At 52.5% G+C, this 26,831-nt stretch overlaps 14 protein-coding genes across 14 annotated transcripts; 6 read left to right on the top strand and 8 right to left on the bottom strand.

The window, feature by feature from the left end:
- Positions 1-196: 196 nt before the first annotated feature.
- J4E79_002694 (uncharacterized protein) lies at positions 197-2,050 on the top strand (the record flags this gene model as incomplete). The annotated part of the gene is made up of 1 exon (XM_049351592.1): positions 197-2,050. One exon carries the CDS (start codon positions 197-199, stop codon positions 2,048-2,050), a length of 1,854 nt encoding a protein of 617 aa, XP_049214230.1.
- A 331-nt stretch (positions 2,051-2,381) lies between these two features.
- J4E79_002695 (uncharacterized protein) lies at positions 2,382-3,175 on the bottom strand (the record flags this gene model as incomplete). The annotated part of the gene is made up of 4 exons (XM_049351593.1): positions 2,382-2,746; positions 2,798-2,881; positions 2,980-2,993; positions 3,138-3,175. 4 exons carry the CDS (start codon positions 3,173-3,175, stop codon positions 2,382-2,384), a joined length of 501 nt encoding a protein of 166 aa, XP_049214231.1.
- A 322-nt stretch (positions 3,176-3,497) lies between these two features.
- J4E79_002696 (uncharacterized protein) lies at positions 3,498-4,313 on the top strand (the record flags this gene model as incomplete). Its single annotated transcript, XM_049351594.1, has 1 exon — positions 3,498-4,313. One exon carries the CDS (start codon positions 3,498-3,500, stop codon positions 4,311-4,313), a length of 816 nt encoding a protein of 271 aa, XP_049214232.1.
- A 700-nt stretch (positions 4,314-5,013) lies between these two features.
- On the top strand, positions 5,014-6,306 carry J4E79_002697 (uncharacterized protein; the record flags this gene model as incomplete). Its single annotated transcript, XM_049351595.1, has 1 exon — positions 5,014-6,306. The coding sequence occupies one exon, from the start codon at positions 5,014-5,016 to the stop codon at positions 6,304-6,306; it is 1,293 nt and encodes a 430-aa protein (XP_049214233.1).
- A 2,354-nt stretch (positions 6,307-8,660) lies between these two features.
- Positions 8,661-10,488, bottom strand: J4E79_002698 (uncharacterized protein; the record flags this gene model as incomplete). The annotated part of the gene is made up of 4 exons (XM_049351596.1): positions 8,661-9,091; positions 9,145-9,339; positions 9,449-10,044; positions 10,094-10,488. 4 exons carry the CDS (start codon positions 10,486-10,488, stop codon positions 8,661-8,663), a joined length of 1,617 nt encoding a protein of 538 aa, XP_049214234.1.
- A 2,317-nt stretch (positions 10,489-12,805) lies between these two features.
- J4E79_002699 (uncharacterized protein) lies at positions 12,806-13,290 on the bottom strand (the record flags this gene model as incomplete). Its single annotated transcript, XM_049351597.1, has 3 exons — positions 12,806-12,811; positions 12,917-13,044; positions 13,095-13,290. The coding sequence occupies 3 exons, from the start codon at positions 13,288-13,290 to the stop codon at positions 12,806-12,808; spliced, it is 330 nt and encodes a 109-aa protein (XP_049214235.1).
- A 1,176-nt stretch (positions 13,291-14,466) lies between these two features.
- On the top strand, positions 14,467-16,166 carry J4E79_002700 (uncharacterized protein; the record flags this gene model as incomplete). Its single annotated transcript, XM_049351598.1, has 4 exons — positions 14,467-14,557; positions 14,755-15,127; positions 15,184-15,594; positions 15,641-16,166. 4 exons carry the CDS (start codon positions 14,467-14,469, stop codon positions 16,164-16,166), a joined length of 1,401 nt encoding a protein of 466 aa, XP_049214236.1.
- A 101-nt stretch (positions 16,167-16,267) lies between these two features.
- On the bottom strand, positions 16,268-17,648 carry J4E79_002701 (uncharacterized protein; the record flags this gene model as incomplete). The annotated part of the gene is made up of 2 exons (XM_049351599.1): positions 16,268-17,429; positions 17,494-17,648. 2 exons carry the CDS (start codon positions 17,646-17,648, stop codon positions 16,268-16,270), a joined length of 1,317 nt encoding a protein of 438 aa, XP_049214237.1.
- A 307-nt stretch (positions 17,649-17,955) lies between these two features.
- Positions 17,956-19,173, bottom strand: J4E79_002702 (uncharacterized protein; the record flags this gene model as incomplete). The annotated part of the gene is made up of 2 exons (XM_049351600.1): positions 17,956-18,510; positions 18,559-19,173. The coding sequence occupies 2 exons, from the start codon at positions 19,171-19,173 to the stop codon at positions 17,956-17,958; spliced, it is 1,170 nt and encodes a 389-aa protein (XP_049214238.1).
- Positions 19,174-19,638: 465 nt separating this feature from the next.
- Positions 19,639-20,063, bottom strand: J4E79_002703 (uncharacterized protein; the record flags this gene model as incomplete). Its single annotated transcript, XM_049351601.1, has 2 exons — positions 19,639-19,900; positions 19,969-20,063. The coding sequence occupies 2 exons, from the start codon at positions 20,061-20,063 to the stop codon at positions 19,639-19,641; spliced, it is 357 nt and encodes a 118-aa protein (XP_049214239.1).
- Positions 20,064-20,722: 659 nt separating this feature from the next.
- On the bottom strand, positions 20,723-22,538 carry J4E79_002704 (uncharacterized protein; the record flags this gene model as incomplete). The annotated part of the gene is made up of 3 exons (XM_049351602.1): positions 20,723-22,258; positions 22,309-22,446; positions 22,506-22,538. The coding sequence occupies 3 exons, from the start codon at positions 22,536-22,538 to the stop codon at positions 20,723-20,725; spliced, it is 1,707 nt and encodes a 568-aa protein (XP_049214240.1).
- Positions 22,539-23,062: 524 nt separating this feature from the next.
- Positions 23,063-23,887, top strand: VMA4 (V-ATPase V1 sector subunit E; the record flags this gene model as incomplete). Its single annotated transcript, XM_049351603.1, has 3 exons — positions 23,063-23,095; positions 23,180-23,688; positions 23,737-23,887. 3 exons carry the CDS (start codon positions 23,063-23,065, stop codon positions 23,885-23,887), a joined length of 693 nt encoding a protein of 230 aa, XP_049214241.1.
- A 429-nt stretch (positions 23,888-24,316) lies between these two features.
- J4E79_002706 (uncharacterized protein) lies at positions 24,317-25,156 on the bottom strand (the record flags this gene model as incomplete). The annotated part of the gene is made up of 1 exon (XM_049351604.1): positions 24,317-25,156. One exon carries the CDS (start codon positions 25,154-25,156, stop codon positions 24,317-24,319), a length of 840 nt encoding a protein of 279 aa, XP_049214242.1.
- Positions 25,157-25,358: 202 nt separating this feature from the next.
- J4E79_002707 (uncharacterized protein) lies at positions 25,359-25,868 on the top strand (the record flags this gene model as incomplete). The annotated part of the gene is made up of 2 exons (XM_049351605.1): positions 25,359-25,377; positions 25,468-25,868. The coding sequence occupies 2 exons, from the start codon at positions 25,359-25,361 to the stop codon at positions 25,866-25,868; spliced, it is 420 nt and encodes a 139-aa protein (XP_049214243.1).
- Positions 25,869-26,831: the final 963 nt, after the last annotated feature.

The following is a 26,831-nucleotide window of genomic DNA, read 5'->3' on the forward strand; positions in this document are numbered from 1 at the left end:
AACACCATCATCACCACCGTGCGACTTGAGAATCCAAGACAACTATTTCTATCGAAGAAGCAGCTTATCGCCGATGGCGGATGCTCCTGACTATCGCTGGGACCGCAGCAATCTGATGATCGTTTGAATTAGGCGGGGATTGAAATTTATCATTGTGGACGAGTCATTCAAGATCAAGAGATAGTTCACGGACAAGATGGCACACGATGAGCAACACGAGAATCGCGAAAACAGAACGCCACGAGATAGCGAGAAGAACACAGATCACGCAGAAGTGAGAAAAGCAGAATCATTACCGAAGCCCGAAAACCAAGAATATGCAGGCGACAAGTTCTCACCCTACGACATGTCCAGTGCACCCAAGGTTTCCACCGGCCTCCCACCCGAGATATGGACCATAATGCAATCTGCGCCGGCAAATCTTGCGCCTGAGTACTTTCTCGAAACCAGTCGCGACCTGCTCGAGAACCCCAATCGAACCTCAACCCATCTTGCGCGCGCAGAGCTTTCCTACCAAAGTTTCACAGACGCAACATACAACCCCAAGGCCAGTACCTCAGAGGAACTGGCGAGTATTGTCAAGCATCTACGACCAGAATGCCGACCGCAACTGATCGATGGAGGTATAGAAGGGTACGAGCTAGAGTACACGGTTGTGCGGAAACTCATACCTCGGAATCCGAAGTTGGATGACTCGCTGATGCAGACTTGTCATCTGTTTGTATCGCACGAGGATGTCACTATCACGAGTGCAGATGAGAAAAAGGAGACTGTTAAAGCAGAGCGGTATATGGTTGTATACATACCTCATGCTGCAACGCCAGAAGCCATTCCCTACTATCACCCCAAAGTCCGCTCGTTGGCCATGCTATATACATACTTTCCATCCACCTCTAAATCATCTCATACATCTCTGGTCTCCGCACCCGGGCACCTGTCTATTCATTACTCCCTCTTCCCTAGCCAACCTCTCGATAACCGCCTCTCCCGCACTGGTCTCAAGCTTCTGGAAGTCATACACAAACACTCGCGCGGTCGGCAAGCTGGGTACAAGAAGCGCGTTCATCACGATCAAGTCATCAGTCAAAAGAGGTTCCAGGACACGTATGCATTCTTGAAGGGCAAGTATGCAAAAGATCTGATCGAAGGATGGGTGGAGCAGACGCCTGCCGAGAAACATGTTTTCGAAGACTTGGGTATTGCTGCCTTCCTCATGGAACTATGGACGGAGATGTACGGCCCCATGAACGACGCGGTCAAGCATGTCAACGACTTGGAAGAGAAGGAAGATGCAGCAAAGCAAAAGACCACAGTAGCACAAGCCAGCTTCCCAGGCTTCGTAGACATTGGCTGCGGAAACGGGCTACTCGTCCACATCCTCAACGCCGAAGGCTGGCATGGCTGGGGTTTCGACGCCCGAAGGAGAAAAACATGGGAAGCCTTTCCACAACACCACACCGAGAAATTACAAGAGATGCTCCTCGTACCTGAGATCCTCCAACCACCTCCCTCAGACACAGATACCCCCTCAACACCCCATCACAACGGCGTCTTCCCACCCGGTACCTTCATCATCAGCAACCACGCCGACGAACTCACCCCATGGACACCGTTGCTGGCGTACCTCAATTCATCTCCTTTCATCGCCATACCATGTTGTTCACATGACTTTGGCGGAACGAGATTTCGCGCGCCGGCGCATGCAAAACACGTTATGCCTGATCCCATGACGGCGGATTCGAAGAAGCCCAAGCAACCCTCTGCGTATGCTAGTCTGTGTAGTTGGGTGTGCCATCTAACAGAGGAAACGGGGTTTGTGGTTGAGAAGGAGCATCTGAGGATTCCTAGTACGAGGAATATCGCTGTGCTGGGGAGGGCCCTGCTGAAGCAAGAGGGACGCGAGGATGGCCAGGCGAGTGTAGAGGAGAGACTCGAGTTTTTGAGGGTATTGGTGGAGAAGGAATCAGGTGGGCAGCCGATCGGGCAAACTTGTGTTAATTGGATGCAGAGCGGTGATGGGTTGATGAAGACTGGAAAGGGCGGACATTGAGATGGCTATTCCTCCGTCAAACGACATAATGAAGGAGTACAAGCATAATACGATATGTAATGGCTTTCTAGTATAGCATCGACGATGTGCAGCTGACATAGTCATGCCATCACATACACAAGGAGATAGTCAAACAGAATAGTTCACTGAAGGTTATGGGGTATCATTGAGGACATGGTCGTCCAAGACTGCATCATCGCAACTTAGACAAGCGATCCATTCGTAGTATCATCCGGTCATTTCGCCGTATCCGAACCCATTTTGTAATGCAGTAAAGCCCGACATGAAGATGAAACCGTATCTAGCCTTACTCCAGAAAGCCCTCAACTGCTTACGAAGCAGGAGCAGCACCGCGTCCCCGGCCGAAGCCACCACGGAACTCGGGCTTGAACTCGCCAGGGGCAGCACCCTCAGCCTTCTCACCAGCGTCACGACGGCGGTAGCCGTCACGGTCACCGCCACGGTCACCGCCACGTCCACCACGGCCGCCACCACGGCGCTCACGGTCGTCACCGCCGCCGAGCATACCCCGGGGAGGAGCAGAGCGCTGCTGCTTGATGTGGGTCTGGGGAACGATCTCGGCGGGGAGGTGCAGCCATTCACGGAGGTAGTCGAGACCCTCGGGGGTGAGGGTGTAGTAGTACCATTGCCACGAGAAGCGGGTCTTGAGGTAACCGCGCGAGGTCAAAGACTGGCCTGTTGACTGTTAGGGGCCGACGATGTCGCAGTGCAGTAGGGGGTACTGACAAGCCTTGACGACGTAAAGGTTCTTGGTGTCGATCTCGCCGTGCTTGGGAAGGTTGAAGTCCTTCTTAGCAACCAGAACTCCCTCTGTGGTGACCGTGTGTCAGCCTATCCTTATATGCAGCAAAGCCGCGAAAATGTATAATTGTGCCATAGCCATGGCTCGAGTGCGCGGGGATACTAACCTCTGAAGAGGTACCTGGAGAGAAGAATGGTTAGCAAATGTGTTCAATTGTGTGGAAGGGATTCAAGTGTAGCTCAGCCCATATCAAGTCGTATCATTTCGTGCGAAACTCAGAGCTCGAATGCGCCGTGGCATTGTTGGTTGTAGAGGTAGACTAACTCGTGGATCTTCTTGCGGTCGGCCTTGGGGATGAGCATCTTCACGGTTTGCGAGAAGTCTCGGGATGTCAGGAGTTGTGGTTGAAGGTCGATAAGGGCAGAAGTTCGCTGGTAGAGAGCAGGCGATTTCGAGTGATGGGTGCGAAGCTAGTCTAAGCGAGCGCTATGACCAGCTGTTGCGGTTCCGCCAAGGCCCGGTCCCCAATCTTCAAGACTCAGTCGCCTGCCTCCTCACCAAACCACTCTCACTCACCAACAAGCAACTCTCACCCTAACCGGAGTTAAAACCCCCAAATAGCATTTGCAAGCGATCGCGATATTCACCACGCACGCGCGACGTACACAACACCGAGTCGCAACCATGGACGCCGCCACCCAGTCCCCCATCACTGTCATCGTCAACAGCATTCGCGGGCAGAACATCGCCTTTGCGACGCAAAAGGATGCGCCTCTTACCTCCATCTACGATACACTCTACGAGCGCGCACCATGGATCCAGAACTCACCCTACATCCTGACGACCAACTCGCGCCGCTCCGTACGTCATGACGCTGCGCCCGTGTCGTCGCTCCTGTCCTCGCCTGCAGACACTTTTCTATCCCTACGCCTGACCGTACCGCTATGTGGTGGAAAGGGTGGTTTCGGATCTATCCTGCGCGCCCAGGGTGGTCGCATGTCCTCGCGCAAGAAGAAGCAGGGCGACGTGAATGGATCATCTCGAAATCTTGACGGGCGACGCCTGCGCACAGTCACTGAAGCCAAGGTTCTTGCCGAGTACCTCGCGATCAAGCCCGAGATGGAGCAGCGCGAAAAGGAGGAGCGACGGAAGAAGTGGGAGGACATCGTGGCCAGCACCGAGCGCAAGCAAGAAGAGCTACAAAACAGCAGAGGCACAGCACGTCTTGATGGGAAGTGGGTTGAGGACAAAGAGGAAGCAGAGAACAAGACGAGAGAGGCTATCGAGAAGATGCTGATGGCACAACGAGACAGCTCAGAGGATGAAGAGGACGAGGCTCAACCGACCGCTTCTTCGTCAAAACCTGTGCAACAACGGGCCATGTTTGGCTGGGACGACGAAGACGATGAGTTCATGAGCGATAGCGAGGAAGAGGACGAGGTCTCCGAGGAGGACGTCAAGCCAGTGATTGAAGGAAAGGGGAAAGGCAAGGCTGTCTAAGATCCGTCGCACAGCCAGAAATTCGCGTAGGCAATTTGATTTGAGCAGCATACAAAGGCGTTAAGGACAAGCTACACTATAGATACCCCACACCAATACACACATTATTAGCACATGGGGCGCACACATTTCGCCCCATCACTTCAGCAATTTTCTGGAACAAATTGCCAAAGCAACAAAGTGCCATTCATCAACCAAGGTCCATACCATCCGCCTTATCATCGCGTGTTCGCATGCTTCCATTAGCCGACGGATAACCTGCATATCAGAAAGCGGGATAGTCCCGCACTACTGTTATCGGACATCCGACCCGCCCCTTCCTTACGACTGGGCGCCTGTCATGTCATGTTATCCTTTGAGATGCCGACTTCCATGACCCGTGCCGCCATGACTTTCATCTCTTTCCCTCCTCACTTTTCCTCATATAATGGCTCTGCTGGCTAACAGATTCCCGACTGCACTCCGCATTGCAAGCAGACGCTACCCCGCACCGAGAGCTGTACCTGCTCCAAGAGCAGGCATAGCATGCAAGCATGTCAGATGCTTCTCTAATTCGCCACAATGGCAGATCAGAACGAAGGAGATGAATGATGATTCGATGAGAGATCTGAAAGTCAACCAGGAGAGGTTAATGAAGGATATCCACGACACTTGCCAATGGGGTATAGGCGAGCCATGGGGGGAGTAAGTGGTCCGAGTAATGGATGTCCATGTGGCTGACGATAGTAGAAAGCCAACGGAGACGGGTATGAAGCGATTGTCGCTGTCTGATGCAGACAAGACTGCACGTGACTGGTTTGCAGAAACAACAAAGGCACTCGGCTGTGAGGTTACCGTTGACGCCATGGGAAATCAATTCGCTGTGCGACCGGGACTACGGAACGACAAACCACCTACATTTGCAGGAAGTCACTTGGATACGCAGCCTACTGGTGGACGATATGATGGCATTCTGGGTGTTACTGCTGGCGTGGAGATGCTCAGAGTGCTCGCCGACAACTGGACGGAGACTGAGTACCCTGTCGGCGTGGTTAACTGGACTAACGAGGAGGGTGCGCGCTTCCCTATGTCAATGGTTTCCAGCGGAGTTTGGGCGGGCTCTATTCCTCTTGAAACGGCGCATAACCTTCGCGAAGTTCATCCTGGAACTGCAACCATGAAGTCTGAGCTCGAGCGCATTGGCTACCTGGGGAGTACACCAGCAAGCTACGAGGCCATGCCAATGGCGGCGCACTTCGAACTTCATATCGAACAGGGCCCACTTCTGGAGATGGCAAACAAGAAGATCGGAGTTGTCACTGGGGTGCAAGCTTACAAATGGATGACGATCAAAGTCAAGGGACGAGACACTCATACCGGAACTACCGATCTCAAGTCGCGGGCTGACGCGCTGCTGACAGCGAGCAAAATGATCCTTCATTCTCATCGTCTTGCAACCGCCAACGCCGCACTAGCATCCACGGGTATACTCAACCTAAAGCCTGGCTCAACGAACACGGTGCCAGGCGAGGTAACTTTCAGCCTCGACATCAGGGCACCGAAAGACGAGACAGTCGCGAAGATGAAGGAGCTAGTCCTCCGCGACTTCCCTAAGATCGCCGCAGGCGAAGATGTTGAAGGCTCAAACCACGGTTGCACAAGCGGTCTTCCACTCAGTGTTGAGATAGTCGAGGATTTCGACAGCCCAGCAACTAAGTTCCACGCAGACTGCATCACGTCTGTCAGCCAATCCGCGCGCAGCATTCTCGGCCCTAACCAGTCTATGGAGATGACTTCTGGTGCTGGGCATGATAGCGTCTATGCGAGTAAGCGCTGCCCGACCAGCATGATCTTCGTGCCGTGCAGAGAAGGTGTGAGCCACAACCCAAGGGAGTTCTGCAAGGAAGAGGACTGTGCACTTGGTGCCCAAGTTTTGCTACAGAGCGTGGTGAGGTTCGATAGAATGAGGGATGAGAGAAGGGTTTCATGGAAGCAAGAGCCATATACTCTATAGGGAGAGCACGCTGGGCGACAGCTTAGCATGACCCATGTAGTCTTTGGTAATTCAAGAGCTCATTCATTGTGGCACTGGTAATCAAACAGTTTCATGCCACCAATTCTCACGCTTGGCGAAACGATGTGAAAGTTGACATTGACAGCGACCGAGCGGGCGAACTAGAGGAAGCTGGAGTGCAGTAGCGCCGCATGTGACTTAGCGCCACTGCCAGATGGGCAACGCCCGAATGTCCGCCCCGTTGCCTCCTCCACATGCCCAGCTTTCTCGACATATGCTCTTTTTGAGAGCTGAGAGCCAATAACGATACCATTCTAGGGGCTTGTGCGATACTCGAATCGCAAAAGCTGCTTTCCGAATGCACCGCGCCAGGGAAGTGCGTTTCACGGCGCGTTGCAGCTGCAATTCAGCCATGCTCATCCCTGAGGCAGACGTTCAGCCCGCCAAGCTCAACACACCCAGCATGTGCCTTTCAAATGGCCTTCGCGCTTCATTAGTTATACCACGCTGCAACCGGATCTTGGATTCAGCCTTGGGGAACTTGGCATTTAGGACCGGATCGCACGAACAGGTTGTCCTTCTCGCGAACAACTTGGGCATTACAGATCAGCGTACAACACCACTTGATTATCACTAATTCATACACAGTCCTCCGGAAGAAAACTGTTGCGATAGGTCCGTTCGGACTGCGGCTGACATTGCTGCCTGCAGGTGCTTCAACAGGCTCGCATGAATCACCCCACGCTTAACCCAAGGTCCTACAAGCCGTCGGCATCCATGATACCCAAAGATACGAGATATCGTTATTGGTGGCGCTCGGCCAGACCGATATGTTACACATGCATACTTGCGCAGGAAGGCTGATACTTTGCTCTCTCAGCTCGTGGAACAAGGGTAGCCGAGGGTAGAAGCAGGTACAGCGCATGTGCACAAACCGCATTCCTCGCTGGCACTCACAACACCACACGAACTTGTCCTATACCGCTTCACCGTAGATGACGATGCGACCAAGTCTCCGCTTCTATGTTTTGAGTATCGCCGCGCTGGTCGCTGGAAAAGACATCCCCAATCCACAGGTACGGGCGACAGGAGTACAGGTAGCGATACCACATAGTCTTATCACGCCGGCTCCTGTTTTACATGGCGATATATTCAAAAGATCCGTTGCGACATGCGGCTTCATTCGTGGCAACTCAGGTGCATTGATCTTTACCCTGGGGATGCGGCCAACATCTAACCTGCAACAGAATTACCCATCACATGTGCGGAAAACTATAACTGCATCACTACACAACAACTTGAGCCCGGCTTCGCATGCTGCAACAACGTCGAGTGTCTCGATAGTTGGGCTACATGCCGACCGTACGGTCAGACTGATTGTTTCGGCTACTCCCTCCCAGCCGACACCTGCTCGTCCATATATGGCTCAATTCTTCAATGGTATGCTCTCCAGAGTTTTCGTAATAAAATGAATGCTCATCTCAGTCTACAGTTCGCAGCAAGCACAACAGTGCTTCCGCTACGCTCGCAGTTCTGCCCTTGACGACACGAATACATTCTACTCGTGGGCATGCGGAACAGCTTCAGACGACATTCTCGTGCTTGGGACATCAACAGTTGAAGGAGAAGTTCTGACCGCGGGATCTGGCACCACGGGTATTGATGATTTACTGCGATCGATCACTAGTGGACTCCAGCCCACCGCCGGCAGCAAAACCCCAGCGGCCGGTGGTAGTGGAGGTAGTGGTGGCAGCAGCAGTAACCCGATCAGTACCACTGCAATTGCTCTCATAACGGTGGCTGGTATTGCTGTACTTGTCATCGCTCTGCTACTTGGATATTTCTGCTGGTACCGGCCGCGCCACCAGAGAAACACCGACGTTGTTCAACATAACCAGCCCTCTCAGTTACCATACGAGCCGACTGTTACTCAAGGACCTCGTACCGAAATTATACCATCATATGGCGGATCTCGGGATGAGATCATGGCTGAATGGAGCGGCCTGACGCCTCCCGGAGCACATCCGAATGTGCCGCCGTCTGAGGCTCCTAGTGATAGTGACTACTCTGGGCCCACTGCGAGTGAGATGCCACGGCCGATGTCGACAGTGCATGAATCGGGCAGCAACTTTGGCAACAGATTCTATGACCATTAGCTTGTAGTGGCTACACGAATACTCTATTGGCGACTTCGATGCTCCTCAGACTGAGCATGAAGGACGTAGTTAGCGAGACATCATCAATGGACTTGTCGCGAGTTGCTTTGTATATTAACCTAGTATCTAAATTCTACTTTGAGAAAACTGTCAACTAGTTCCAACGAACACAAGCAGCAAGCGACATCTGCCCTCATCTCACATCGAAGCTTCCCATGCCTTCCTGGTCGCATCTAGTTTCCGCACTTTATCGCTCTTGAACACTAACTTCCACTTGCTATCGTCGAACAACTGCAGGAGATCACATTCATCACCACCATTTCCGCCGCGCGATAGCCCGACCTCATTCACGAAGTTCCATTCGCGGCCACACCTAGCATCACACTTGCATGGCACCCACTTCGAGAACCGTTTCAGCATCTCGCGTCGATTAGGGTCTATGTTTGTCATCTTGGTGAGATCAAGACTAGATTCGACGTGGAGCATGTACAAAATCGCCATCACGAACGGCTTCCGATGTATACTGTTGCGCACATCGCGCTTGTCTCGGAGAAGGCGCGCCCAGGTTTCGAAGACGTGGTTAGATGATGGCTTTGCATCGGGGCCGAACTGCTCAAAGAAAGCGCTGACTGGAAAGTTGTTAGTGTTTCTAAGGGCTTGACTTTGGACTTGTGATACGTACAAGTGACTTTTCTGTCTTGAGGGTTGCATCTGTCGTATATCGTTTCGTACACGTAGTATGAGTCCAGCGTTAGATGTTGCCAGTATGATGGCGCATACTCTTTGATGTACTTGGGTCCTTTGTGCAGTGAATAGAAAAGTTTCGTCACAGCGGGCTTGATGTGATTTGCAGATAGAGTCGGTGAGATTATTGGTTCTATTTCAGGATAGTAGTCAGCATTGATCTACATGCTGCGAGAAATAGCCAACATGAGAGACCATCTAAGTAAAGTCCATCTCTTCAGCACTAGCGAGAGTCAACGCACTTTTCTCGGTTCCTGCCACGTTCACCCAGCGCTCCACCATCTCCAAAGTCTGCGCGTCGTTGCCGTACGTATCAGTCCGCGATGCGATAATGCCCTTTTTGCTCGCTTCGTCGATCGCCACTTCAGAGAGGTCGGGAGGATTGAACCGAAAGTATCCGCCCCTGCTTGCCAATTTCTTATGCGTGAGATGGAATTTGTTCGCTGTGTTCTGAGTCTCTGTTGCGATCGAAGCAATGCTCTTTGCAACCTCGGTGACTTTCTCGCCGAATCCGTGTAATGCTGGTTTGCCGGTACCAATCGATACTAGCACTCTGATCTGCTTGTCGAACTCTTCTTCGGATTTATCGAACAGCGACATCGCTTCGAGGTACAGTTCGTCGATGGGATTGTTGGAGCCGATACCTGCGTCAAGGAATCGTCTAGGTTCACCGGAATGTGTTATCTCCATTGGCGCAAAGAATGATGTTGCAGCGGATGTAGCACGAGCTACCTCCCAGATTTTGACTTCGTTGTAGAAGTTGTAATGCTCGCCTGCTTTCTCATAATCAGTGAAGCGTATCGGGACACGGCTTTCTTCTGTCATGGCAATCACAACACTTGCTAAGTCAGCGTATGGTCCCGAGACGAAGAACTTTGGGACATTACGTTTTACAAGCTGAAGTTTTCGACCCTCTGAACCTATCATCCGATGTCCACCCAGCGTTGGACATCACCTGCTTGATCGCTTTCTCCATGTGCTTCGTTTTGTACCGAGGCTGCACTTTACCATTTCGAATTTTGAAAGGCAGTTTTCTGTCTTTCGGATCGAAGACAACGTCCATCAGTCCGGTGTACGCCTCAATGCACTGATCGACAGACATCTCCAATCGACCGAGCATGATAGCAATCAAACCTCCTGTGCTTGTTCCGCAGATCATGTCAAAATAGACACATGGCTTTGGGCTGCCAACCAAGGATAGTATCTTCCTTAGCATATACAGTGATGCCAGACCACGTACGCCTCCTCCATCGAGACTGAGAAGTCGGAGATCTCCAGACATTGTCGCTATGTAGCTCGGTAGCATTCGTAAATCCTAGATGCAAAGCGCATACATCTGAAGGAAGGAAGAAACACGTGGAAAGACGAATGCAGAGCTCAACAGCCAGCGCGTAAAGACCTTAGACGCACGTGACATATCGCGTAACTCAGCTTTCGTCCCGAAATGGTTTTTCTTGGTGTGAGTCAATTCGCAGCTAGATCCGCAAAGCCGCTGTTCAGCTCGAGACCGGTCGCTGAACACTGCGTTGGGCCTGTACCCCCACGATGCGACGGCTTGCAATGCTAGGCTACGATTCGTTCGTACAATCTTACATCTTCGCGTGAATGAACAACTCTGAATGGCTAGCCATGCTGTCGGGCTACACAAGGCTAAGCGGATGATGCAGAAGACCAAATGCGAGGGGCAATATGTGGCTTTTCTTGGCAGCTGAACAATTAGAAATCGAATGACCTGAACACAATAATCTTTTGAGGCGCATTTCTCAGGGCATTGATTGCGAGTGGTTGAAAGCGCAAAAGGAAAACGAGGCAATGTCACACGGCGTTCTTTGGATGCGCAGTGGTTGACCCCTCAGGAAGCTTGGCCGACAGTCTTGTCCGTACCTTGTCACCCAACTCTTCAACCGACTCCACCAAGTCAATGTTGTACTTTTCACATACCAACTGTACGTTGCCTCTCTTCCAGAAACCCTCTGGACAGCAAACAATCGCCTTGCCTGTTCCGGCATACAGTCCTAGTTCCAGCAGCGTGATGGGCTGTAATGCCTTAGCCTCGCCTGCGAAATAGAAAACGATAACATCGGCTGTGCGCGCGTAGTCCATTTCCCATTCAACCTGCTCTTTGAAAGGCGGGAAAGATATGTCTTCGATCCAGCTGCTGTCCCAGTCATCTCGGCGTGGGTTCAGGATAGCAATGGGTAGATCGGAGAGCAAGGCTGTGAGGTGTGCCTGCCAGTCCTTGTTGGGATCGGACTGAATAGCTCCATAGAGAATCACAGATGGCCTATCGACTAACGTTCGGATGGGGGGTTTGTGAACGATGGCTTTGGTTGTGGAAGAAGACATGTCTGATAGAAGTTGTGATGGTGCGGAGGCTGGCGCGTGCTGGCGCTCCACAATAACCGCGACTTGCTATGACATAGTGATTATGTAATCTGTTGTCCTGAAAATCAGGCGACCCTCCAACGCCTAGTTGGTACCAGCCTTGCATCCGACATCCATCGTAAACCCAGCCATTGATTAAGTACATCGGATATCCATAAGAGCGTCGCAATGTCGTAAGAAAGCAGTCATATCGAGAAACGCACTTCTAGTGTCAAGCGTGGGGCGAAGCTCACAGGGCCCGGGGTGCCAGGTGCCCGTCTGGCCAGACCTGACGTGTGTACGGATTCGCAGGGTCGCCTCCGTTACCCCCTTCATATGTGACCTGGACGGTCCGCTCGTACAGGATAGCTTCCTCGCTATCGTTGTCTCCTTTATAAGAGACGTGCCCGGTCGGCGCCTTGGCCTCTCGCCCACCCGAGGCTTTAGGAGCCACGCTAGCAAGAGGAATCTCATCGTCGCCGTCTCCTTGCGCGCCGTCTACAGTGCGCATCAACGTATCGTACTTGCGCTTGGCGTTTCCATCACTTCCCCAGGTGCGCAACCCGCGATTGCGACCTGAGGAATCTTTGTTTTCAGATCCGCGACTCTCGCCGACTAATCGCGGGGCCGCGTGTTTTAAGAAACGTCGCAGGGTCGGCAAGCAGCAGCATATGACGAACAAGTTCGATTCGACGACGCTGTATTGTGGTTAGTTTCCTGAAACCACATCAGATCAACGGAGGCCTTACATCCACAAGCACCCCACGGCTATGATCCAGGTTTGGTCCATGTCTGTCAAAGCTGGGATCAACACAATAAGGCGAATTATTGAAGTGACCATTGTGCTATATGGAGTCAGCATTGGTTCGTAGCGCGACTTTCCTTCTCGGTGGACACTCACATTGATCCAACACAGAACATGATTGTCAGTCCAATCTTCTGTTTCATCGCCATTTGCAATCCCCAGACGGTCGGAATGGGGATGGCCATCAGCATCACATCCGTCACGATACCGATCACAGCCGTAGCAATATAGATTGCCCCTCTGTTGACGCATGTTGCCGTAGCGAGCAGTAGAGGATCCCAGCTGGCTGCAATTGGCTTGCAAGCGAATATCAAACTGAAGAATATCGCTGTATACGAACCAGCGCAGACGAAAAGGGTGATCCAAACAGCCCATTGGAAGGCGACGGACGGGGAGAGACGACTGTAAAAGATGCAGAGTGCGACCTTCGTCAGGGCTGTGCAAGGAGCATACACGACTGGTGCTGCTAGAATGAGCTGTCAAGTCGTCGAATCAGCACATACGCAACAAAAGTAGGTGAGGGAAAGAGTTGTCAGCTTACTCGCGAATAAAAGCCGTATTTCTCGATCGAGATTTCCCAGGCGTGTACACCGATACTACCGGTCGAGAATCCAGTTATCAAGAGACCTTGAGTGCCCACTGAACAAGCCCAACCAAGGAGGAGTAATGCTGGACCTCTGTCAGAAGAGTTCCTCTGCCACTGTTATTGGATATCATACCATCGTCAATCTGGAACTGCTTCATAAGCCGAATCTTGGTGTAGAGCCGCTGCCCAAGAAACGCAAGTGCCAAGATGTTCTCGACGATGAAGACCACATACGTCTCCGTCACCAGCCTCCGCTGTGGGTTCGCGAAGTCGACCTCGTAGCCATCGGGTGGAGGGATGATGGTTGTGACGCCGTTAACTGTCGCCATGACGTGGCAACCGTTGGACAAAGAACGGATAGTTGATTAATGAACAACGGTCTCGGGAGCGGCAACTAAAGAATACCCCAACGAGGGAGAGCATGTACGCCTAGGACTCTTGAAACCTTCTTCTCCAACTAGCAGGCGGAGGTGCTTCACACATAAGGTTGTGGAGGCTAGACGGCCAAGTTTGCGCTAAATTTCCAGTCCAGGGGCGGAACACATGGGGAGTGGATGTGAACGACATTCATGTCGATCGCATCGAAGTACTCGCCTGGACGTGAAGGCCCGTCTCGGTAAACTTGACCCCTTCGCCAGACCGTTGACCTCGATATGGACATGGAGGCACAATAACTACCGAGAAGGGGTCCGGGGTCTTGCTCAGATAGATATGACACCTTCATGTGATCGGGACGACCATGGCCAATGCACATTTGGCTGCTGGTTTACTGATTTCAGACCACTTCAAACTGTATATCAGGCCTCCATACTCCAGTCCACAAGACGATTCAGTGCTCATCTGGTTCATGCCCCAGTCTCCACTGAACAGATCGGATCATACGATAACCGATATGCTATGAGAGTCATGGTGAACACCTCTCAGATCCGCATTTCTGAAGCATGATAATTGGCCGCAATGCGAGCGAAGAGTCGATGCTGACGCGTGCGAAAAGGTTGAGATCTGATCCTACAGATCGAAAACGTCGAAGCCCCGACGGATAAGGCCGATACTAGCTATTCCCGTAGCTTGTGGGTCTTGTGTTCGGACCGCCCGCGGTATTGGTGCAGAGTGTGATAGGTTCCATTTTACCGTCCCGTGTTCAAGGATAATATTTGCCTATCATATCGATGAAAATATCTGGAGCCCTCGCCTCTTTTCTCAGGGACCAGAGGAGCACACCCCTCCTTAAGGCTAATGCGCACACCACGTGTTAGAACGGCAGCTGGATATGTACCCTTCTGCTATACATGTTAAGATCCGCATAAGAGCCGCCTACCTAGGCAGGAGGAGGACATTTCAGGTTTAAATGCCAAGTTGGAGCGATATCTCTTTCGGGTGCTGTTAGCCGCTGCTGGCATGGTAACTCTGCCTGCAGCGATGGCGGCAATAAAACCCCAACCGACCCGGCATATCGGTCCAACAACATCTTTTTCGAGTGTGCTAAGTTTTAAAGTTGAGACAGCATGAAGCTCCTTGCACCGGCTATTGTTGCATCTCTGGGATTGCACGCCGAAGCTGCCCAGTTCGGTGCCCACAAGAACGAGGTTCTTGGCAGTAAGAATGACAGTTGCGTGCGTGACGGGTACTCCCTAGTCAAACTTTGACCATTGCTGACCGGATTTAGTGTTCATCGCTGGAGGTTGCCGGACTGAAAAACATCTTTTACGAGAATGATGAACAGTACAAAAACCGAACAGCATCTTACTGGTCGGTGAGTGCTCAGTTGCAGCCTAACTGCATTGTCCAACCAGTATCTACCGAAGAGGTTTCGACTGCTGTCAAGACCCTGGGTGCGCAAAGCAACTGCAAGTTTGCGGTGCGGAGTGGTGGTCATTCGACCTGGGCCGGGTCCAACAACATTAATGATGGCGTGACACTCGACCTCGGTCTTATGAACACAACTATCTATGATGAGGCAGCAAACCTCGCACGATTCCAGCCTGGCACCCGATGGGGTGGTGTTTACGGCGCACTTGAACCTTATGGGGTTACTGTCGCGGGTGGACGAGCAAGCAGTGTTGGTGTTGCCGGTTTCTTGACCGGAGGAGGAAACTCTTTCTACACTGCGCGAAGGGGTTTTGCTTGTGATCAGGTACAGAACTTCGAGGTTGTCCTTGCGGATGGGTCAGTACTCCGTTGCATCATCGCACAATACATGGGTTGTCGCTAATACCAAGCAGCGAGGTTGTCAACGCGAACGCTACGTCCAACAGCGACCTCTTCACAGCCCTCAAGGGTGGCTCTTTCAACTTCGGTATCGTCACCCGCTATGACGTGCAAACATTCGCTGCCGGAGACCTTTGGGGTGGTGTCAGGGTTCACGACAAGAACCACACACAACAACACGTCGAAGCTTACACAGCGTGGGTCGACAATGTCGAGAATTACCCTGACGGCTCCAGCATCGTCTTCTGGAGCTACCTACCTGCCATGAAGGATATCGTCATCATTGCCGCATACGAGGATGTTGCCGGAAACGTAGCTCCCGCAGGTTTCGACAAGTTCATGGCTATCCCTGCTCTATCCGATACTACAAGGAAGGCAAGCCACAAGAACCTTACTGACGAGCTTGAGCAACCTACAGGATACCGGTATGTCATCCTGAACGCAAAAAAATGATCAAACTGACAGATCTAGTGACATCTGGTTCACCATGACTTTCAAGAACGATGCCACCGTATTCAAGTACATTGTCGACGCCCACACCAAGTTCGTCGAAGCATGGAAGGCGATCAGTACCGACGGTGACTTCATCACCCAGTGCATGTTCCAAGCCATCCCGACCACCTTTGCCGAGCACAGCAAGGAACGCGGTGGTAACGTCATGGGTCTTGATCTCGTAAAGGACAACGCAGTCATGCTTCTTTTCGACATTGCTGTCAAAGGAGAAGAGACCGAAGTCATCGCGAGAGAGGCGCTCAGGGCCGTCACCGAAGAGATGCAAAGATTTGCTGCCAGCAAAGACGCTCTGGTAGACTGGCAGTACCTGAACTACGCCGACGCTTACCAGGACCCACTTGGTAGCTACGGCTCCGCAAACGTCGATAAGATCCGCGCTGCGGCTAAGAAGTACGACCCCAAGGGTATGTTCCAGACTCAGGCGCCTGGTGGATTTAAGATTTCAAAGGTCAAGAACTCGACTTTCACCAAGCAGGAATTGTAAGCCGCTGATGGCAGCGAGAAATGTGAGGAAGAGGAGAAAGCGTTTCCGCATACTGTTAGCAAACCACGACTTGAAGGATCTTCTGTTTTATCTATTCTGCCTCAAAGATCACCATACCCATTACCTTCATAGCTAGGTGCATCCAAAAGCTCAATAGCCCTGGCTCTTAGCTCTCTATTCTGCTGTTTCCCCTCAACCTCGTCCCTCAACTTCGCCGCCCTCTCAAAGCACTCTTCCGCCTTTTCCGTATTCCGCGCGATACGAATATACCTCGCAATCAACGGAACGCACCACTCGACAAGCTGCTTTGCCGTAGTTCTTTTCTCCACGTCTCGTTCCCACATACTTTTATACCAGGTGTTGAGTGTTCTAGTATATGGCCAATGCTTCCAAGCGCTGTACGCGTCCGCGCCGTTGGCGCAGATGGACATGCGGACGTCGTGGTGATTTATCAGTTCCTCCTGTGTAGCGTCGAGGGGGCGGTAAACGGTGGGTATGAGAATACGCCATTTTAGTTGTTTCCAAGCGCCGTCGTCAATCAGGATAGGCGCGGGTTTGTTTGCCTTAATCCGACTCTCGACGAAAGCCTCCCGCGATTGGACAGGATATATTCTCAAAGCGAGCGTTTGTAAGGTCGCACCCAGAGCCCAGATATCAACGGACGGCCGCTGCTTCTCTTGTTCGGCTAATGGTGGTGCCCATTCGGGTGTGCCAAGGAAATCTTTTTTGGGCTTCTCACCTTCGGGTAGAGGGTATCGTGTCATGCGAGCGAAGTCGGTCAATCTGAATACCGGCTCATCAGGGATCCCATCTTTTGGATTCCAGCCTTTGGGAAATTCGACCAAGATGTTGTCTGGTTTGACGTCGTTGTGTATGTAGCCAAACTCGTCGTTCATGTTGTGCAAGTAATCGAGAGCAAGGGCCATGTCGCGAAGACACTTCCAGATTGTGGCTTCGGGTGTTCGTATAATAAGTTTTGAATGCCGGAGTTGCTGCTCTTTATAGTTGGCCATGTATGCAAGAAGATCTCCTAGCTCGCAGAATGGAAGGAAGATTGCTGGGGCCGCGGGATGATGGTTATGCGACCATGCTAACATTCCGGCGATGTGCTCATGCTGACCGAGGATGGTAAGATTTGCGATTTCGTCTTTGATGCGTTTAGCTGCTTGAGACGCATGGTAAGGGGTGTTGTACGCAATAGGAGTTTTTACTGCAATGAACGCTTTCGAATATTTGTGTTGGTATGCGTAGACTGTGCCATCCCTGAAGAGGTAGAGGTACGAAGTCAGTATATGTCTCACATGCACTTCGTACAGTCAAGACTTACCCCCCTTCTCCTAACCAGCGTGTTTGGTTGAATAGCCTTCTGAACTTTGCGTAGTCTTCCAAATCACCCGTATTAAAGGATGAATTCATGCTCGCCTTTCTTCGCTCCCCGCTAAGATCCAGGAAGATTCGGCTGATGTGCTTGAGTGAATCCATTTGACAAGGGTGGGGTATATAAGATTAAAGTGACAGCACTGTGTAAAGCTACGGCTTGAAAACACAGATGTGGCTATTATATACTCACAAGGTGCCTCGTAGGAAGGCGCCCTAGCATCCTGAACTTTGGTTGGCGTTGACGGGTAGTGCGATGACACACAGCGAAACAAGCCACTCACAGCTTGCGCAATAAAAGGAGTACCATGAAAAGGGATCGCGGCGAACAAGCTGAATTACAGGCATACTGTTGATGAATTTCGCAAGGATTGTAACGACGGTAGTGACAACATTAGAATCGTCAGACTCCTCACATCTCTCGACCAATCTTGACAGCGATCTTGCCCACAGCACTCTGCTTCGCCATCATCTCAAATGCCTCAACAGTCTGGTCGAAAGCATATTCGTGCGCCACCACTGGCTTGATGCCGTGTGCTTCAACAAACTGCGCTAGTTCGACAACTGCGTCACGCGGGAAAGCGCAACATCCTTTTACTGTGTTTTCGTTGTCAACATACTTGGCATTTGATCCAGGAGAGATGGTCAGAGGCTTACCAGTCTTCGCAGTGAACAAGATGCTTGGAACAAAAGCCGCGTCGATAGGCGCATTCGGTGTCAAGACGCCGGGCATGCTGATCAAACCGCCAACGCGGGTGCTGTTGATAGACTTCATCAACGTGCCTGCACCACCTGTCTCGATAACGTGATCGACGCCCTTGCCGCCAGTGATTCGAGAGACTTCTTCGTCCCAATCCGGTGTGGTGACATAGTTGATGAGGTGCGTTGCGCCGAGACTTTTCGCGATTTCGAGCTTGCTGTCCGAAGAGGAAGTAGCGATGACGGTTGCGCCGAGAGCCGAAGCAATCTACGTCCTGTCAGTATACATCCACTTGCAACACACATGACGACTTACCTGGATCGCAAAACAGCTGACGCCACCCGTCCCCAAGGTAAGCACCCACTTCCCTTCCAATCTCCTATCAGTCCAGCCCCCGATCCAATCTCCAACACTCCCATCCAGCCTTCCATCAAGCTGCCCACGAATCGCAGACCAAGCCGTCGCCCCCGCCGTCGTCAGAGACGCCGCCTCAACTGCCGTCAAGTTCTTTGGCTGCTCCACAATCCACTCATCGGGCAGCACAAGATACTCCTGCAACGTGCCATCTTGGCTCGTGCCGCCTAGGATCGTGGCAAAGTCCAGGTTGCGGAAGTCTCCTGATAGCCATCCGTTTTGGTTGAACATGACTGCGAGTCCTTTCTTGCTGGCCCAGGCAGAGTCTGCGCCGGTCGAGTGGATGATTCCGGCTCCGTCGGAGCCGGGCACGAGGTCGGGTTTATGGTCTCCTGGGTATTGGGGGGAGCGGGTGGAGATGAGGACGTCGCGGTAGTTCAGGGAGGCTGCGGTCATCCTGAGGAGGACTTGTTTGGGCCCTGGGGTTGGGATGGCCTTTTCCTGCTTCGTTAGGTCAGACAGCTTGGTGGCTGTTGCCGGAACGGTCCATGCTGCGTAGGTGGTTGGGGTAGACATTGTAGAAGTACTTTTGTATCGGTGGTAACTTCGTGAAGATGATGAGGCTCTTATGTTCATCGTGAGTTGTAGTGGCATACTTATACCATATCCTGATACTTCCACCAATACCGAGATGCAGTCAGCATGCAGCGACACCGATGATGCTTAGCGAGCATTCACCTAAGGCGTCCATTTCTGGCCTATTCTGCGACAACTTCCAACTCGGGGTTTTATAAATGCGTCTCAGAAGTTGAGGCTCATGGCTGGTACGCTGCGACGTGAACTTGTTGATTGGGTGCAATACGCCGACATTGGTAAGCAAGGCGAGCAGCGCGATTTCGCAACACATACCACCGGCTACACAAGGATATCCTCGAACGCGAGAAAATGCAATGATCAGAGATTTGGTAAGCAAGGCAAGAAGCTGCATCAATCAGTGTTTATGACACACAATCGTCATTCCGAAACTTCTCTTACTTGCATCTACGCACCATCCTTCTTCCTCTGCCCAACGAAAAACCCCAATCCAAAATCATCCGTCTTAAACGTGATCTTGCTCCCCTTGGGAAAGAAAAAGACATCCCCCTTCTCGGCCTTCACTTCCTTGCCCGTCTCATCGCTGATGTAGAAGTGGCCGTCTACGATGATCTTGATCTCATCGTACGTATACGTGTACACGAGTGGTGTTCCCTTCTCTAGACGATAGAAACCGCCGCTGATAGGCTTATCTGGGTCTGTGGACTCGCTGACAGGGACGAGTGTTAGTTCGGGGTAGTGGGTTGATGGGACGCGACAAGAGGAGGCTAGACGTACGACGATACAACGTCACCGAGGTAGGCGTTCTCGTTGGCGATTAGAGGAGGTTTGAAGGTTGTTTGCGCTTTTTCGAAGTATTGCATTGCTGGCATTGTGGTGGTTGGTATGGTGTTGGTTGTCGGGGTTAACTGGGGGTGTTATAGAGGCTGCTGAAAGTAGAAGGCGCAAGAGCACGACCGGCCTTATGTACTACAACCTTATCTACCATCGCCCAATCTTCAGCAATTACGGCATCGGCATCATCAGCTTCTCAAGATACACAGTTGACGGGAGTTCCCCTGCCACCGTCATCCAGTCAGCCGCCATGTAGGCGTAGAGCAGTGCATGTCTGGGACTTTGATACTGCATATGGCGCTTGGCGTGCGTCAATTACATGGCCGATTTGGCGGGAGCTTTGCTAAGCTTTCCGATCTTATCCACTGCCATCTATTAGTGTGCGCTGCAGGTGTTGAGCGAGACGGCCCCGAAACGTTGGAGGTAGATGTGGATAGTGGGGTGGCATAAGGTGGGGCAATGAGGTGTAATCTGCGATTGGCTATGAGCTTATCGTCAGGAAAGGATTACTCCATCTGGATGTCGTGCATATGTGGGTTAGTGTAGTAACGTGGGCTCCGACTATGACTCGAGGAGACTTTCGCAAGTCGGAAATGCTGACATAGACGGTCGCGCGGCGTAGTAATCCTTGGAACTGCGTCTTGAATTCTGATAATACATTCTGGGTATATTCAAATTAATGGATGCGGTAGTGATATCATGCAGGTCGTTCTTCTTCATGGTCTTCGTCCTCTTTCCACTTCTTGCGCCACCACTTCATCTTGAACCAGTCGCCCAAGTTATCTTGGCTTTTGCTCCCTTGGCCGTACCCCCAGGTCTGTCGTCTCCGAGACGTTTCGTCCATGTCTGTATCAGAGATATCGCCATCTTCTGGATCAGGATGATCAAGAAGTGATGTAGAGCTGTCCACGGGCTTCTTTCCTTGCGACACGCTCCTGCCTCGGCTACCGAATCCTTCGAACCAGGACCGTCGACGCATCTGATTGAGCCACGCCGACTGCGCAGCATTCCGTCGTGGAGGCAAAGTCCCAGATCTTGGACGTCGTTCTAAGTCCACAGATCGCCGAGCAGGAGAAGGCAGAGTCTCTCGGTCGTTGAGCTCATCCCATATCTCATTTGTCTCCTCCGAGATAGTCATCCGCCGTCTCCTCGGCAATCTACGAGATTGTATAGGACTTTTCAAGTCACCGGCGTCCACCGATGCTCGCTTCTTCGGAATGGCGAGTGTCACCGCGGGACCTGTGGGAGCGCGGGCCAGCAGAGGTGTCCTTTCGTCGACCGCTTTCCGTTTGGCTTGCTCCGAGGTAAAGCCATGAACGCCAGGGGCTTCTTCGTCGATGTCCAGAGGTGAGTCGGGTTCGTCGTGGCTATGGCCATGCGCAAGGCCGATACCGGGTTCCAGCACGTTGTGAGGCATCGGAACCCTGCCTGTGTGCTTGCTTGCTACCGGTGACATGGGCTCTTCTTCGTTGTCTTCAAGTCGCCAGCTCAAGCAGACAACTCCCGCGAGCAGAATAACAGTTCCAAGCGCGATCAACCCAGCGTGTAGACTCGACAGGCGATCGTTTTGGTCGAAGTAGATGAGGCCGTCTATAATCGCGATGATGTTGTACACGCAGAAGACCAAGGGGTAGAGCACGCTCGTGCTAACCAACTTCAGTCCGCGATGCATGTAGTAGAGTTGGGTCAGGGCGAAGACGACCAGTCCGACTAGGATCATCCACGACTGCCAGCGGTCAAACTGATTATGGCGGTCGATGAGCGTACGGACGAGGAGTTCGACGGCGCTCTTTGCGATTAGGAGCGAATGCGCGGAGAGGATGCCACTGACGCAACCGAAGAGGATACCGCGTACGAGGCGTTGTCGAGGAGTGGTCCGCGGATGCATGCGGTGTAATAACCAAGTGGCAATAACCAGCATGACAACCACTATGCCCGTCATGACCATCCATACAATGAAGGTGTTTCGTCCCAATAGCGCCAACAGTTGATCCAGGTTATGCGACGGTTCCGCAATGGCACCGAACAAGGCGATGAGCAATGCGCCTATCGCAACGAGCATTGTGCCGACGAAGGAGTATCGCGTAAAGGGTTCGCTGAGGATGATGGAGGCGCATATCGAGTTGAAGACGAGGCCGGATGCCTGGAGGGTAGAGAGGACGGGAAGGGGGAGGGTGGTGATTTGGATGGTACTGCCGACGATGTTTGCCACGACGAACATGAGCATGCCCAGCTATATGTATGTTAGTGAATCGTCTCCGAATGCGCGAGGGGTCTTCGTGCCTGCCATCTCCGCCGCTTGTATGGGGGTCGCCTCTCATCGTCGTCGTCCTTCTCTTCCTCCAAGAGATGGGACTTCCGCTGCAGCGTCAGGCCAACGCTCTGTATGCTGGTAGAGGCAAGGCCGACCATTACTCCAAGCTGCATGTCCGTCCGTTAGCGCTCTATTCCCGTGGTGGTATGGCGCCTTGGGTACTCACAGCAACGCTCGCGCCCGGCGAGAGTTCCACCATGGTTCGTGTCGGCTGTCGTCGCTGCACTGCGCGTGTCGCTACCTAGTCGTCGGGCGCATGCTGTGCGTATGGGGATATGAAGGCGGGGATGTGTGGTCTTGGTAGTAGACAGCGCAGACGTGGAAGTCGCGAAACGTCACGCTGAGTCGGTGAAGTGCACGAGACGGTTGGGGAAGACTAGCCGACGCCGTGCAGGTTGCAGGGATCAGCCGACTGATGATGTAGTTGGATTCAGGAGGAGAGCCCTGGAGAGCTCAGGAGCAGCAACGAGGCGACGCGACGAGGTTGAACACGAGATATATCTATTATACTCATAGTGTGACACGCTTAATATTACCATCGCGTACCTGCGACGTCGTGCCATGGATTCTCTGCAGACGTGCCTGGGTAACCGCGGGCAGCGTCTGGGTGTCTGGGGGCCCAAGCTTGAACTTCAACCTCCAAGCTCCGTCACTGCTATACCTCGACGCCAGCACCCATAACCCTCCCCCGTAGCCCAGAGGACCCCACACAATACCGCCATCATGTCGCAAGTCCACGCCCTCTCCGACGACCAGGTACAACTCCCCACCCGCTCCAGCCCGCGGCAAGCTCCCCGCCCACTACGTCAACACGATAGCTAACACGCACCACCATGGCAGGTCGCCGGCGAGCTCAAGAAGATGACGGCCTTTATCCGCCAGGAAGCCATGGAGAAGGCCAACGAAATCCGCCTCAAGGCCGACGAGGAGTTTGCCATCGAGAAGTCCAAGCTCGTGCGCCAGGAACAGGCCTCGATCGACTCATCCTACGAGAAGAAGTTCAAGCAGGCCAGCATGTCGCAGCAAATCACCCGCTCCACCGTCTCCAACAAGAGCCGATTACGCATCCTCTCCGCCCGCCAGGAGCTGCTCAACCGCCTGTTTGAGAACGCCGAGAAGAAGCTGGGCGATGTTTCAAAGGACAAGAAGAAGTACCAGAGCGTCATGAAGGACCTGATCGTCGAGGGCGCCTATGCGCTCAACGAGGATAAGTTGCAGGTCAAGGTCCGGAAGGCGGACTACGACCTTACCAAGAAGGCTATCGAGGAGGCGCAGACCGAGTACAAGAAGAACATTGGCAAGGACGTCTCCATCACCATTGATGAGAGCGACCCGCTGCCAGAGGGATCGTAGGTCTTTCTACTGCTATCCGATAGGGCAAGACTAACTCCAGACAGTGCTGGTGGTGCCATGATCGTTGGTACAAACGGCCGAATCGACATCAACAACACCTTCCAAGAACGATTGAAGCTACTCGAGTCCCAGGCCCTGCCATCTATCAGGGTCACGCTCTTCGGTGAGAACGAGAACAGGAAGTTCCACGACTAAGAGGTTAGTCTGGACGTGGAGTACGAGAGTTGGCTGGTGTGCCTGACCGCAGTCACGGGTCAGCACAGACGAAGGTCCGCGTCAGCAGTGTCGGACCGAGCCTCGATGAGTAGACTGTACATGCACGAGATCTTGTAGACCTCTCGGAACATTTAGCGAGTTTTATTCCATGCACATTATCGGAAGTAATGTTTGACTGTGATATCATTGAGCAACTGTTCTCGACCGCTAACTACAGAACCTCGTATGTACTGCGAAGGAGGGTATAAATAACAAAACGTGCGTACAAAGACGCTGTGTATCTTCGCATCAAGGAGTGGATATCATCAACACTCACTACCCCATAATAATCAAACGCCAGTGCTAACTCATAGCATGCAAATGCTCGTATATACAACAAAGGAAATCGTTACTGTGCATCGAATGCACTCATACGCGTTCGTAAACACGATCCCACATGGGACTTCTTGTCCTCTTCTGCCCACCACCCATGACGTTCCTCAACGGCCACTCAGTCTTGCTGCTCTTTTTGAGAGACGAACTGGGGTCTGGGTACCGATCGAAGCTTCTATGTCCACCATAAAGCTCATCGTCCTGGTCGGTGTACCCGTTGTTTGAGTACTCAGGGCCGTAGTCTTCAAGGTATGCATATCCGCCCGCAAAAGGATTCGAGGAGGGCTGCTGGTGGGTAATGGGAGAGATAGGTCCGGAATCGTCGGATTGGTATCCATGGCCGGAGTTGGTGGATAAGCTGGAGACGGCGAGACCAGAGGAACTGCTTCCACTATGATCGGCACTGTTATATGCTAGGGAAGGGCGGAGAAGACCTCGCGATGCTTCGGCTGCCGGGCTGCTGATGGGACTCGTGGGTACGGGTTTCCGTTTTATGCTCGCCACAGCGGGAACTGGGAGCGTGTCCAGAGCGGACATGCCGGGCCTCCGAGGACCTGTCTTGGGTGGTGAGTTATTGCGACCTAATACTGGAGAGTCTCCATTCGATTCTTCGTCGGGTTCGGTCACTTCGGCCACTGAGTGCAGGCTCTTATAGCTTGTTCGTCGGCCGCGCGCACGATTCGACGAGTGGCTGTGGTAGAGTGCGGGCGCCAGGATAGGTGTGTGATTATCTTGCATCGCCATTGGTGTTGACTCTGATGGCATTGAATTACCGTCATTGGGATGGGGAATGCCTGCAGTCGCAATGTTGTTTGCCTGAGACGGTGTGGGTGCTGCAGCCGGTGGGATCTGATGGCCATGGTAGGCTGTAGACATAGGGGCCGGATCATAGCCATCATCCTCCCAATTCATGTCCTCAACGAAACGGCTCGTCTGGTGTGATGCGGGATTCAAAGGCCGCCTGTGTTCGAAATTCTCACCGCCCAGTCCTCGGTCCTGAAACGAGAAATGGGGAATGAATCCAGGTGATGATGGGGGCTGACTGCCTTCGATGGACCTCCTTCTCTTTCGGCGCAAGATGAAGCAGCATGCGAGTAGTAATGCGGCAATTGCGAGTACTGCTAGTGGCACGCCCACACCAAGCCCGATCTTTTCTCGTCTTGTCAGACCAGCATCGCTGGAGGCAGGTGCGACCGGATCTGCGGTTGGGTTCAAAGTCGCAGATGGACTTGCGGGAGAGGATGCAGATGTTGAGACGGTGGATTCAGAAGATGACGATGATGATAGCGATGAGGTCGATAGTGTGGTCGAAGATTCTGAAGAAGATCCAGAGGAAGATACCACGCTGGTGGTTTCGCTCGAGGAACTGCTCGAAGATGCCGTAGGCATAGAAATCGTGCTCAAACTTTCAGATCCTGATATCGCAGAAGATGGCACTGCGCTAGTCGACAGTGACTCAAATATCGATGAGTCCACATTTGAAGCAGTCTCTGAGGGAAATGCCGTTGGTGATGCGGTGACGTCAGTTGGCAATGCTTCGCTTGCAGGTGGTGCTGCCGTCGCTGGTCCGAACTCTTGTATGAAGTAGGATTGTATATCGTATGGCAGCTCTTCGAACCATTGCGGTCGGTTGTCGTCTAGGAATTCTTCCCATAGTATGCTCGAGACAGCGGGTATGTTTGTCGCGGCGATCTGTCTTAGCGAAAGTGGTAGTGCAGTAATGAGCACTTGCAAGATCTCGATACTATTGTCAATGTCAGCGCAGTCAAGATTGATGTACGTCAAGGAACCTTACGCATCAGGATCTTGTCTATGTTGTAGCGATCGAACATCTGGTCTTGGTGCAGGTGTGATGACAGGCACCGCAGCGCCGTACACCAAACCCACCACATTCCCCAAGACCAGCCAATTCCATCCTCTTAGCGAATGCATGTATGCGTGAACGAGCGAGTGTGGTAAAGAAAGCAGTAATAATAAATCGCAAGTAGCTGAGAGTCAATGTTCGCAAAGATGCGTCAGCGCTTCATGTCTGGCAACAATAGTACGAACAGTCAGGAAGCCAGTGCCCAGCGGCAGCGGCAGCGGTGGCCATACTTTTTGACTGTTCACACCCATGTACATTGTCGCATGCCGTCGACGTCCATAATTCGTTGGAGCAAGCAAAGTCGTCGCAGTGTGGCGATTGATCAAGAGATCGTCCACACAGCCCACCGGTCTCGTTACTGCACTTGGTAGAATCTCATGCAGATCAGGGTCCTGACAGCCGGTTATGAGGTCGCGCACCCGCAGATTCGCCCCTCACTAGCCACACTTCGGATGACACTTTTGATCGAATCGCATGTCGAGCTGCCGTTTATCCTGGCACGGATGTTTTTGGTGGAGCGATCCGAGTGGGTCAACGGCTGAGTGTGGCTGGTGTGTTGCAGGAGGGTTCGCTTCGCTGCCGAACTGGAGAACGCTGTGCCGGCGAAGCGATGCCGCGTATACGTTTGATGCGATCTTTGCAGGGAAAGATTTGCATACAGAGACAACGTGACGTTCGATAGAGATT

The sequence above is a fragment of the Alternaria viburni genome (assembly GCF_023758015.1).
Source record: "Alternaria viburni strain BMP 2772 chromosome Unknown scaffold_4, whole genome shotgun sequence".
In the NCBI taxonomy this organism is placed as follows: domain Eukaryota; kingdom Fungi; phylum Ascomycota; class Dothideomycetes; order Pleosporales; family Pleosporaceae; genus Alternaria; species Alternaria viburni.